Genomic DNA, 12,939 nt, shown 5'->3' with positions numbered 1-12,939 from the left:
GTGTTGAGGAAAAACAAACGTGTGTGCACTGCGCACAGCAACATAATTTACCCAAGAGGGAAACCGGTGCAGAGGTGGAGTTGGAGGTTTGCCACAGGCTGCTTTCTTTGCTGAGTCGCAGGCTTCCTGGTCCTCTGAACATGGGGATTCCAAGCAGTCGTAGGAAAATAATCCATCATCGCAATTAGTGTCCATAGTCTCTAAAATTTCTGTATTGTCGCCATCAATGAGATCAAGATCTGTTTCCTGAGGTCTCAGTGGCCGTATCATGCTTATAGCATTTCTGTTTGTGCCAAACATCCTGTCGGAACTTAACTGTGGCTGGCTTAGGTGCCTTTTGGCTAGTGCGATGCTTAAGCTGAAAATATTAGGGATCCTTAATTTGGGGGGTGGCAGAGTGGAGGAAGGTCCTAGTTCTGTGCCTTTTCCAAGGAGTGGGTTAGGATGCTTTGGACTCAAAGCTGGGGTCAGAATAGGGCTTGGGGTGTTAGCTTCACTCGAGGAAGACGAATAATCCAACCTCTGAGACTGAAATTTTTTATTGAGTTCGTCTGAGGAACTATCACGCTCCTTTTTCCTTGATTCGGAATTTCCCTTTCCGAGAGGACAATTCTGAGCCTTCCACTGTGCCTCCTGCTGCCAAGAATACAGCTTCTTGTGTTCCAGTCTCTTTATGCCAAAGGTCTCTTCTTCAAATATTGAGCTGCTGTCGTCAGAGGCCGTGAGATATGTCTCACTGCCCATTCTGCTACTTTGGACCCCCTCCTCTGATGTGTGGCTGGAAAGGGTAGACGTGTACCTGGACTTGGATCTTCCTTTGCTCCCATCTTCCTCATCGGAACTCCAGTCACTCCCGGGAGCCCCAGAATTCTGGGATGTGCCACCATCCATCACAAAGCTTGTCCTTGTTTTACGATTCTGCTCTGACATGCAAGGGCCTTGATGCAGTGTTCTCTGACCTCGGTTGTTTTCTTGAATTTGGTTATCAACAGATTTTTCTGGAATTTCCATCTCTAGAAAAGCATACAGTATATTGGCACGCTGTCTTTAATCATACAATCTTTCTGTATATTTAGCTTTATGTATCTACACTGTACAGATTGGAATTTTCATTTGAATCAAGTTGATTTACATTACCCTTTTTTAGTTCAATGTCTTTTTTAAACCCAAGTTTGAAAACTGTAAGCTTCCTATAGACTACAACGCCCTTACACTCAACAGAATAGTATCAAAATGAAACTACTTTTTACAAAGAAACATGGAGGAAAAAACTGACAATAGACCAAGGAGAGATAATACAAGAAGCAAAATGAAAAACAGGGCCACACTGACTATCAAAGATAGCAGCCACTAGAAAAATTCTATTTTAGAAGCAAAAAAAAATGACAACCCTCTTTCTACTAAATTTCAAAATCATAAGTAAATTTAAACATAATAAATATAAAGCTATTGTTTAAAAAAACCTTTATTCCCAAGCTTCAATACATGAAATCTGCAAAACCATAAAGAAAACGTACACAGAGAAAAACTTTACTCACTCTACTTTTGGTTTAATCATAACTACAAAATGTATCTTTATAATAAAAATAACAGTCTTTAAAAATGTCTTTAGACATGGCTTATTTTTGTTTATAACATAACTAATAGAATGAACCATTGACTTCATAAACAATAAACTTAAAATTTAGTTTGAAGAGTACAAAAGAAAAACTTTGAAAACATGAAAACACAGACAGGATCTTCGTAATTAAGGCTATACAGGTTTTACAGATTGGTATCAGGCGGGTTGTTAAATCTGCAGATGAGCAAGAGCTACAGTCCAGGCAACCTCAGCTGAACTGAGCTGTACTGAACTGAAAGTGAGAAAGTTAGAAAGTGGGGAAAAAATGAAAATAACTTCTCAAAAAAAAAAAAAATCCACATAATGGCATAAAAGCAAGTACCAAAGGAACCCTCTGAACGGAAAAACATTATGTAGTTTTCAGAAGTTCATAACCAAGCATAGAGACAGCTCTTAGGGCTATAATTTTTCTCCTTTGGAGGAAGGAAGCAGAAGCTGAAAATAGAAAAGATGCAAGTTCAAGTCTCTCTAAAATATTTGGGAAAAGTCACACTGGTGTTGACAAAGCCAGAAGCCAAATAAAGAAAAATTTAGAAGGGCTTTAAGACTAAAAGAAGGGTACAAATCTGCACACAGGTCCAGAGTTTGAACATGTGGCAAATATTTTCTTCTTTGAGGCAATAAAGGGAAATCAAAGCAGTTAACTAAATTTTCGTCTGGTGTTCTTTTTCCTTGTGAGTTTGCTACATCATATTTAATTTCATATTGAATATTAGATAATTTTTTATATTTTAAATAAATAATGAATAGGAAGGTTACACTCCTAATCTGAAACTCGCATTAATCTTAACAAATGATTTTTCCTTTTAAAAAAATGTTAAATTCCTCTAGTCCATAAATACCTTCTATGTCTTTTCCTTCCATGAACTCAGGTTCTTTAGATGATATCTTGCTTGTTTCCTCAGATTTTACAACTTGAGGAGGACTCCTTGCTCGGGACAAAAAGCACCCAAAGGTCAGACTGCTCAGACGCTGGCCTTCTGAAAGCTTTGGTGTGGAAGCAACTGACTTCTTTCCTTGAACTTCTGCAAGACCATTAATCGAAATCAAGATCCGAATTTTTCATAACAGTTTGTTAAACAGAGAACCAAAACATAAGTAAAAACGTGGACAAATCACTCCTTAAACCAGAAAAAAGCCTAAAGTTCATCTTTATTTCTGTATAATAACTTGGAACCCTCAATGTTGAGCACCATACACCAATGTTTAATATCTGCTTATGTATTTTGATGGTACAAAATATTTTTTAACTGCAAAGAGAAAACTTTCTAATCCTTTTAAAAGTAGTCAGCTCTCAAACAAGCCACAAACAAACAAAAATCCAGATATAAATATAAACAACTAGAGAGTTACAGCTTCTTGCAGGATCAAGTATTCGTAAATACCAATCAAGTATGTACTGATAAAATTTGATTGTTGGGTAATGCTACTAATAGTGAGAAAATGGGAATGAGATCTTGGTTGTCAAGACAAACCAGGAAAATTTAGATGATCACTGGGGCAAATATCACATGATCACTGGAATAACTTTTGCTTACCATAGCTTTCAGTGTGCTTCTGATCAGAGAGCAAATAAAGGGGCTTAGTCTATGACCATGATATGGAGAACCTTAATCACTTAGAGGAAAAAAAGGGGAGGGGGAAGTTTCTAGACAGAGAATTCAGATAGCTAGGTGAGTGATTACTCAAGCACCTAGTGAAACTGAAAGTCGCTCAGCTGTGTCCAACTCTTTGTGATCCCATGGACTCTCCAGGTCAGAATACTGGAGTGGGTAGCCTTTCCCTTCTCTGGGGTATCTTCCCGACCCAGGGATCGAACCCAGGTCTCCTGCATTGCAGGCAGATTATTTACCAGCTGAGCCACAAGGCAAGCCCAAGAATACTGGAGTGGGTAGCCTATCCCTGCTCCAGGGGATCTTCCTGACCCAGGAATCAAACCAGGGTCTCCTGCATTGCAGGCGGATTCTTTACCAACTGAGCTATCAGGGAAGCCTGATAGAAAGCATCTAATCATGGGTTTAATTCATCTTCTGGGACTTGTAGCACTGCTGCTTATACGATTAAAAACATGGAGTTTTCAGTGATAGTAAGAAAAGTTTCCAAGAAATTAAATTCTCAACTCTGAAAGAGCACCAAAGGGTAAAGTTAAATAGTAACTGATAATTGAGTAAAGATACAAAAATATCTTTAAACAGTGTCCTCCTTCAGATATATCTTTTAATATTCTCATATTGACCATACAACTCACAGAACTAATTCATGATATTTTAATAATCACATATACACATAGATATTTTGAAAGTATTATATCATATCTATATCAGATCAGATCAGATCAGATCAGTCGCTCAGTTGTGTCCGACTCTTTGCGACCCCATGAATCACAGCACGCCAGGCCTCCCTGTCCATCACCAACTCCCGGAGTTCACTCAGACTCACGTCCATCAAGTCAGTGATGCCATCCAGCCATCTCATCCTCTGTTGTCCTCTTCTTCTCCTGCCCCCAATCCCTCCCAGCATCAGAGTCTTTTCCAATGAGTCAACTCTTCACATGAGGTGGCCAAAGTACTGGAGTTTCAGCTTTAGCATCATTCCTTCCAAAGAAATCCCAGGGCTGATCTTCAGAATGGACTGGTTGGATCTCCTTGCAGTCCAAGGGACTCTCAAGAGTCTTCTCCAATACCACAGTTCAAAAGCATCAACTCTTCGGCGCTCAGACTTCTTCACAGTCCAACTCTCACATCCATACATGACCACAGGAAAAACCACAGCCTTGACTAGACGGACCTTTGTTGGCAAAGTAATGTCTCTGCTTTTGAATATGCCATCTAGGTTGGTCATAACTTTCCTTCCAAGCAGTAAGCGTCTTTTAATTTCATGGCTGCAGTCACCACCTGCAGTGATTTTGGAGCCCAGAAAAATAAAGTCTGACACTGTTTCCACATCTATTTCCCATGAAGTGATGGGACCAGATGCCATGATCTTGTTTTCTGAATGTTGAGCTTTAAGCCAACTTTTTCACTCTCCACTTTCACCTTCATCAAGAGGCTTTTTAGTTCCTCTTCACTTTCTGCCATAAGGGTGGTGTCATCTGCATATCTGAGGTTATTGATATTTCTCCCGGCCATCTTGATTCCAGCTTGTGTTTCTTCCAGTCCAGCGTTTCTCATGATGTACTCTGCATATAAGTTAAATAAGCAGGGTGACAATTTACAGCCTTGACGTACTCCTTTTCCTATTTGGAACCAGTCTGTTGTTCCATATCCAGTTCTAACTGTTGCTTCCTGACCTGCATACAAATTTCTCAAGAGGCAGGTCCAGCAATGCCTAGGTTCCAAGGATCAATAATCCTTAGCCTCCAAAACTAAGAGGCTACCAGTGAGGACTAGAATTGCAAGCCAAAAGTATCAGGGAAATAGCATTTTGTGATTAGGTGTAGTACATACGATCTATTTCAAAGAGGGTGAACAACATGAAGACCTAAAGCTTTACTTATAAATGTGGAATTCCAGAGGAACACCAATTTTTTTCATTATATAGGTAGAGGAAATGTGTTACATAAGAAATATATTTTGGTCTTTATCCATGGTTCCTGGCACACAGCTCCTAAAACCCTTGGAATTTCCTAAGAGTGATAAAAGTGTCTTTTGTTTTCATAACAAGCCCTTTCAAACACTTCTGAATATATATTAATGAGGTGATTTCTGGAAAGCCCTGAGATGGCTTCAGGATGGGGTTGCCAGGGGAACCAACCAAATCATGAGAGGGTTAGAAATTTCAGCCTCACCCTCCACCCCCTACCTCTGACCTCAGGGGAGGAAGAAAGGGGCTGAAGGTTGAATTGATCACCAGTGGCCAATGATTTCATCAATCATGCATCCCTACATAGTGAAACCTCTGTAAAATCTCAAAAGGACAGGGTTCGGGATGCTCCGAGTTGGTGAACACATGGAGGTGCGGGAGGGTGTCTTATCTGCTAAGAACCTGGAAGTTCTGTGCCCCTCCTCCCGTATCTTGCCCTATGCATCTCTTCTATCTGGGTCTCCCTGAATTACATCCTTTGTAATAAACCAGTAATCTAGGCAGTAAACTGAGTTCTGTGACCCTTTTTAGCAAATTATTGAACCCAAGAAAGGGATCTTGGGAAGCTTGGATTTACAGTCTGTTGGACAGAAGCAAGAATATCCCTCTGTATTTGTGTGTGTGTTTGGTGCCTGATCAGGGTGGAGGTGGGTAGTGTTGTGGGGCTGAGGGATCTGGTACTATCCAAGTAGATAATGTCAAAGTGAGTTAAATTTGTAGGACACGCAGATGGTGTCTGTTGAGAACTGGATAATTGCTTAGTGTAGGAAAAACTTGCACACATCTCATATCAGAAATATTAAGAGAGAGAAAATAGGAGTCTTTTCCCTTTACAGAATGACAGCAGTAGATACTAACATGCAGTAGACAAAATGCTTCCACACATCCTATAATCAACACCCCCCATGAAACTAAGTGAAGTCGCTCAGTCGTGTCCAACTCTTTGCGACCCCATGGACTGTAGCCTACCAGGCTCCTCTGTACATGGGATTTTCCAGGCAATAGTACTGGAGTGGACTGCCATTTCCTTCTCCAGGGGATCTTCCCAACCCAGGGATTGAACCCAGGTCTCCCACATTGTAGACAGACACTTTACTGTCTGAGTTAGACACTATTAAAATCACCATTTTACTGATGTAGGAAGAAAATTGGAGATATAACACAGCTATTAAATTGTGGGGCATTAAAGTTTATTTCAAAGCCCAAGTTCTTTCTACCACACCAGTATTCCTCCAATGCATTCTACAAAACTCCAGGGCTTTGTGGAAATGTTGCAGAGAAACAAGAAGAGGCAAGAAATGCAAGAAGAGGCCTGGGTGAGACCAGGTCTGCAGAACTCTGGACCCATAACCCAATACAATTTTTACCAATTATATCCCTTAAGATTCTACAGGAAAAAAATGTTTTAAAAAGGGTTCTTCTAAGACTTCCCCAGCAGTCCAGACTCTGCCTTCCAAGGCAGAGGGTGTGGGTTCAATCCCTAGTCAGGGAACTAATATCCCACATGCCTCAAGGTACAACCAAAAATCTAAAAAATAAACTTGTTTTTTTAAAAGTCGCTCATTAAAAAAAGAAAGGGGTCTGCTGCTAAACAAAAGTTTGAAAAGCACTATCCTAGGCCATTGGTCTAAGAAGCACAAGCTAAATACCCTGGTGACCTACCTTCACATCAGCTATATGTGTACCTGCACAGCTATCACACCAATAGCATATTAATAAATAAATCTCTATCGTTAACTCTACCATCCATTCTTTGGCTTTGGAGTTAAAAGAAAACAGGCCTAAGCATTGGAAAATGCAAAGAGTTTATTCACATAAAACTTTGCACAAAATATTCAGGTTGTAAGAATTTCAATCACCAATGAGCACAATGGTCAAAGTGAAAATAGAAAACAAGACTGATTAAGTAAACATACCCCAAAATTAAATGCTCAAATTACCCTCTTTGGGTTATTCACTACTGTATAGCTGTGCTCATATGGACATGTGGCTATTTAAACTTAAACCAATTCAAATTAAGTAAAATGTAAAGTTCAGTTCCTTAAGTTGCACAAGTCATATTTCAAGTGCTCAACAGTAAAATTCTACATAGGCAAATTAATCAAATTAGGCTACCTTAGTCAAGTGCTCATACCTTGTAGTTTTGACTGTATTGTTTTTATCTCTTCAGTTTGGTTTTGGTTGATCAAACGAAGATTCTGATTCTCCAATTCCAACTAAAAGAAAATAATCGTTTTCTTGTAAACAGGGATAAGTATTTCTAAAATGTACCAGTAAATTATAACATTGAGAGCATGTTAATACCTAATTAAACATAAACAAAATATGAAAGAAATAACTAAATATCAGATGAATTTATCAGCACAGATTATCAACCTAGATAATTATGACTTTAATATTTATTCTTTCCAGAGCTAAGTTTTCAATGTTTTTCACCCCATGCCTTTACCACTGTAAAATTATTTTAAACCAAATTATTTCAGCATTTAGTCTGACATATAAACTAAATAATGTGTACCACTCAGATAATATTGAATACATTAATTTTATGAGAAATTAATATTCTCACTTATTATTCTCTAACTACTTACAGTTAACTATTTAGAACTAAAGTCAACTAATTAGAATGAGGCTACTTAAGACTGATTATCATGATTCTATCAATCCTTTTTTAACTTTAGAATTATATAAGCCATTAAAGTGAAAGCTACCTATCTCATATTAATTAAAAGCCAGCAGCACCACCAACTGATCAAAATTTTGTCTCAGATATTCTGATGACTGATCTATTTGAAAGAAAGAAAAGGTTAAGAAAAGATAAATATGGCAATAAATACCTCATTCAACTTAACTGTTACCCATTCTTTGATCTTAGCTGCTTTCTCTTCTATTATTTTAGCTTCTTGAATCCTTATTTGTTTCTGAAATAACATTAGTAGTTTGTTTAGTTCAAATATAAGCTCACTGGCCTGGAAATATTACAGTTACAGATATGAAAGGCAAGTCTACTTAAAACTTGTTTCTAAGTTAAGATGTCTACCTTTAAATTTCCAAAAAGAGGATAAAATGAGAATGGTTCTCCAACAGACAGAATAATAAAAGCATACATATTTATTTCTAGTTTTAACGTCTGCTAGTCTTTCTCTGAAAGGTCATATGCCAAAATCAATCCACTGAATTTATCAATAAAATAAACCATTTCAGGAAACACTATGATTTAGAACAATGGAATTCAACCAGCTTGGTGAGAGGAGAATTAGAATCTCTTCTGGGGTATGGCTTGCTTTCCCCTCAAAGTTTTAAAAGGTTCAGAAAAAATAAAGATTGAGAAACTCTAGCTCACATCTTGGAAAAGGAAATGGGAAACCTCTTCAGTATTCTTGCCTGGAAAATTCCATGGACAGAGGAGCCTGGCGGTCTATAGTCCATGGGATTGCAAAGAGTAGGACACGACTTAGCAACTGAGCATGGCTCACATCTGCCAACCTTTAAATCTGGCTATGGTCACAAAACTACTGAGAATGTGAGGATCATATAAATACCAGTTGGTGGGGGCTGAAAACCACAGATCTAAAACAACAGTGACATCCAGAGAAATGAAAAAAATAATGCTAAAAATAAATGATTAATCATTGAATAATTTTATAGTGGTTATATCTAATTGATGCTAAATGACTTTGTAGGTTCATGACCTTAATGCAATTTTTTTCTTTAAAATTTTTAAAAAAATAAATACTATAAATTTGATCTCAATAAAGTGATTTAAAAACAGTGGACACATTTCTAAGCAGGAGGTTTAGTGTCAAACAATGTTTAAAATTTCACCTTCCATAAACATTTCTAACACCCTAACAATTTAAAGCAAAGATTTATTGGAAACATTTTACAGGCATAAATGCCTGCTGATAACCAAGTGTTTCCAACACAAAGATTCACATCCAGAAAGTGGTAGATACTGCCTTGGAATTATTCTGGACTTAAAGATATGTATCTAACTTGCACTTTTCACCAGTAAATGTGATGTAATCTTAGGGGTTACCAAGTGAGATTTCTGACCAAAATTTAGAAATTTAGGCTTTCTTTTTTTAATCTTTGCAATTATGCGTAAATGAATGCACATATTTAGGACTCTTTGAGGTCAGATGCTTCCTAACCTGCTCTTCAAGTTGCAGTTCCAAGTTTTGAATGATGTCTTCTTTTTCCTGTATTAGAGTTTCCAGATCTTGACACTTTTTATACAACCTTGTCTCTGATTCACTGGTTTGAATATTAGCTGCTTTTAACTTCTCTTCCATAACTTGTACCTAAATTCAGAGGAGAAAATATTAAAACTATGCATGTACTTAATTTATCATAGTATTAAGTTCAGATTTTACTTTAACATTAAATAGATTCCTAAAAGATATCATAAAAGGAAAATGGTGAACAGTTTTTATGCATTTAATGACTATAAAGTTTAAAGACTAGACTATTTTCCCAAGTGATGTTAATTCTGACGTGTATGAGGATACATAAAAGATTCTCAGGATGGGATGGGGAGGGAGGTGGGAGGGGTGTTCAAGATGGGGAACACATGTACACCCCTGGCTAATTCATGCCAATGTATGGCAAAAACCACTACAATATTGTAAAGTAATTAGCCTCCAATTAAAATAAATGAATTAATTTAAAAAAAAGATTCTCAGAATATTGCTGTCATGTAAGGAAATGTACATGTTAATTAGATCTACGACAATATGCAAACTATCATATAAGCAGGGAGTCGGAAAGTTTCCAGCCCTCATTTTTTCATATTAAAAAAAAGTCAGAATATCAATTAAAAAAGTTGAATGGTGAGATAACACTCAGATTGGAGGACCTAGTATAATAACACACCCTAGGAAAAAAAGCTGAACTTCAAGTGAAAAAGATACATATTTTCGATGGAAAACAAAAGAACCTCAAAACCCCAATGATGAAGTCATAGAAAGTAAAAAAGCAAGACAGTCTAGATAGAGGTAGGAGAGTACATTCTGTGAGGATTTACTGATTCAACACTTTAACAAATATTCAATGAACACTCGCCAAGAGCCAGGCCTAGTCCAGGTCCTAAGAAGACATCAGTTTTAATAAAGCAGACCCCGCCCCCCAATCTCTACCTGCATAGAAATTACCTTCTAGTAGGTAAGAGAGATCACAAATACAATAAAGACTAAAAATGACACAGTATGTTACAGATGGCAATAAAGCTAATGGGCAAAATAAAGCAAGACAGAAGAGATCGCTATACGACCAGGGGCTGCCATGCTTCACTTTAATATCTAATGTACATACTGGCTCTGCTTGGATATTCTGCAAAACACATCTGGGTACATAAAATCTTTGAAGAGATATGTGTGATGTTAATATTAGTAAGAAAGAAAATAAAGTACTGGGCACCATACACAATATTAAGACTTTTATTCTATATACTCCCAGTAGGTAAGAATGTAATTTTAGTCATGTTTCAGATTATAGGGGACAAAAAGAAAAACATATAAGGGCATTTTAGAAATTAAAGATGATAGCTAAGATGAAAAATCTTAAGCTATTAAAATATTTCTGAAAAATCACAATGGACTTACTTAAAGCTCAAAAATACTTGATTAATGAGGACTCCTAGAAGGAGGTGTTAAGGCTAGTTCAGTTTTGTTTTTTAACCACGAGTACAAAGTTTCACTTGTGAGTTCACTGTTTAAATGTAAATTCAACTCAAATGCCAAAACTGTCCTATTTAAATACCACTCACATGGCTGGAAACTATGAAAATAAAAGTAGATCCAAAAAAATAGGAGAAAAAATGTATTCTACAATCCAAATGACAATTTTAAGTAACTTTAAGATTTAGATTTTTTTTTAACATAATATAGCAGGCTTTTTGCAGGAACTTCAGAACAAGAGGTCAAGGACAAAGGCCTACTTCAGAGATGTCCTGAAAAAAGCCAGAGCCAGACAGAGAGCTGGACAGTAAATACCAAAGGTCAGTCTTAGGATCGTATAGTCAGTTTCACACCGGGTATTCTGAAGCTTTGGGAGCAAGGAAAGAAATCAGAGGCCAAGTGCAAAATGGTAGTTCTCCAAGGAGGAAGTAATAGAGCATAAAACTCCAGAAAAACAAAATTAACTAAATACAAATAAAAGTAAATATTATCAGACCTACATCTACAGTCTCCTTTTATTAAGCTGGAGAAGTCACCCTATGGACATTGGGCTGCCGCATAAAACTGTCCTACTATTACTTAGAAAAGATCTACAGTTCTGGAAAACTATGACTTGGGAGAACTCTTCTTCCCTGAAAAACACATCCAACTTGAAAGGTGTTCTCATTTTATGAATGAATGCTACAGTCAGAGCTCCTTTGCTGCATCTTTGCCTTGTACAACTGTTTCATTAGACTATGACTTTTAAATAAACAACTTTCCTGGGCAAGAAAAATACTGACAGAAGTGGCAAAATCTCCTTGGGCGAGAAATCACAAAGTTGTTACAGACAACCTTCCTACCAAAGGGTCCTGTTGAAACCAAGTTCCATAAGATTCACCAGCTTTCCTTGGCAATTAATGTGAATAAGAAGGTCTACAGAAAAGCTTAGAAGCTTACACATAAAGCAGCCTTTAAAGTATCTTACTACAAGTACACAGAAAATAGGCCAGATCTTCTTCCATTCACTTAACTTGAACCATATAAAAATGATTCCCTGGTGGCTCAGTGGTAAAGAATCGCCTGCCAAGGCAGAAGACACAGGAGATGTGGTTTTATCCCTGGGGCAGGAAGATCCACTAGAGGAGGAAATGGCATCCCACTCCAGTATTCTCGCCGGAAATCCCATGGACGGAGGAGCCTGGCGGGCTACACTGCACGGAGTTGCAAAGAGTCATACACGACTGAGCACACAAGTACATAGAAAAATTTTAACTACTCAGAGACTGGTCAATAATAAACACTAAAAGAATTTAAATTAGTTATTATATAAACCCTTGCAATTATCAATACATGGATTCCAGTGAGGAATGCTTTGTATTTTCAGGCTACTTTTCTCTTTTACTTCAGGAGAGCCTCTAGTTACATCAACCCCCTCAGCACACTCCTCAGCCATTTCCACAAAGTCTTGTTGATGGTGAGCTTTTGTGCAGTCAAGGGCTAATGTAGCAGACTTGGAGTACTCAAACCCTGTACCTTCCAAAAGAAAGAACTTGCCCTTGACTATCTTCTGGGAAAGAACCTCTGAGCCCCTGGAATATTCTTCCTGATAAGATTTTCTTTATATATCTGATATATTGTGTCACACCAGTTAGTTCACACTCACAGTGTGATTTATAGTGAATGCCTTTTTTGTTTATGTGGGTCATGGGCCATGCTGTATCAGTTTGATCTCTAGAGGGGTTGGAGGTTGAGTAGCTAAAGTGGGTACGCATTCCATGCCTATAAGACTGACCAGGAGAGGGGGTCTTGTAGGCATGGAATAAAAACTATGGATGCCTAGGCTTGGATGACTAATCCTGGCTGGCAATGTGTCATATGTGCTGCCTACATCATTGATGGAAGAATCAAGAACGTTCCTGCACAACTCCACTGTGCGAGGACTACTGGAAGCACATACCTGATGTCTCCTGGACTCCGTCCTGTGTGCACTTTTCCTTTGCTGAAGTTACTCTGTACTTTTACTGTAATAAACTGAAACCACTAGTATAACAGCGTTTCAGGATTCTATGACTTTCT

The 12,939-nt window shown here is 37.7% G+C and overlaps 1 protein-coding gene across 2 annotated transcripts in view; it reads right to left on the bottom strand.

Annotated features, from left to right (window-relative positions):
* The window catches only part of PLEKHH2 (pleckstrin homology, MyTH4 and FERM domain containing H2), a 106,622-nt gene that overhangs the window by 67,056 nt on the left and 26,627 nt on the right, over window positions 1–12,939 (bottom strand). Inside the window, exons 4-8 of one of the 2 annotated variants that reach the window (XM_070798573.1) lie at window positions 9,358–9,507; window positions 8,041–8,124; window positions 7,338–7,419; window positions 2,464–2,646; window positions 52–1,013 (exon numbers count right to left, since the gene is read on the bottom strand). In XM_070798573.1, coding sequence (XP_070654674.1) covers window positions 52–1,013; window positions 2,464–2,646; window positions 7,338–7,419; window positions 8,041–8,124; window positions 9,358–9,507 — 1,461 coding nt within the window. The remainder of the gene's footprint in view (window positions 1–51; window positions 1,014–2,463; window positions 2,647–7,337; window positions 7,420–8,040; window positions 8,125–9,357; window positions 9,508–12,939) is intronic. The other variant, XM_070798574.1, reaches the window with a different exon arrangement.

Source organism: Bos indicus, chromosome 11 (genome assembly GCF_029378745.1).
Source record: "Bos indicus isolate NIAB-ARS_2022 breed Sahiwal x Tharparkar chromosome 11, NIAB-ARS_B.indTharparkar_mat_pri_1.0, whole genome shotgun sequence".
NCBI classification, from domain to species: Eukaryota; Metazoa; Chordata; class Mammalia; order Artiodactyla; family Bovidae; genus Bos; species Bos indicus.
The sequence above is the reverse complement of the archived record's forward strand: the minus strand, read 5'-3'. Positions and strand labels throughout refer to the sequence as shown.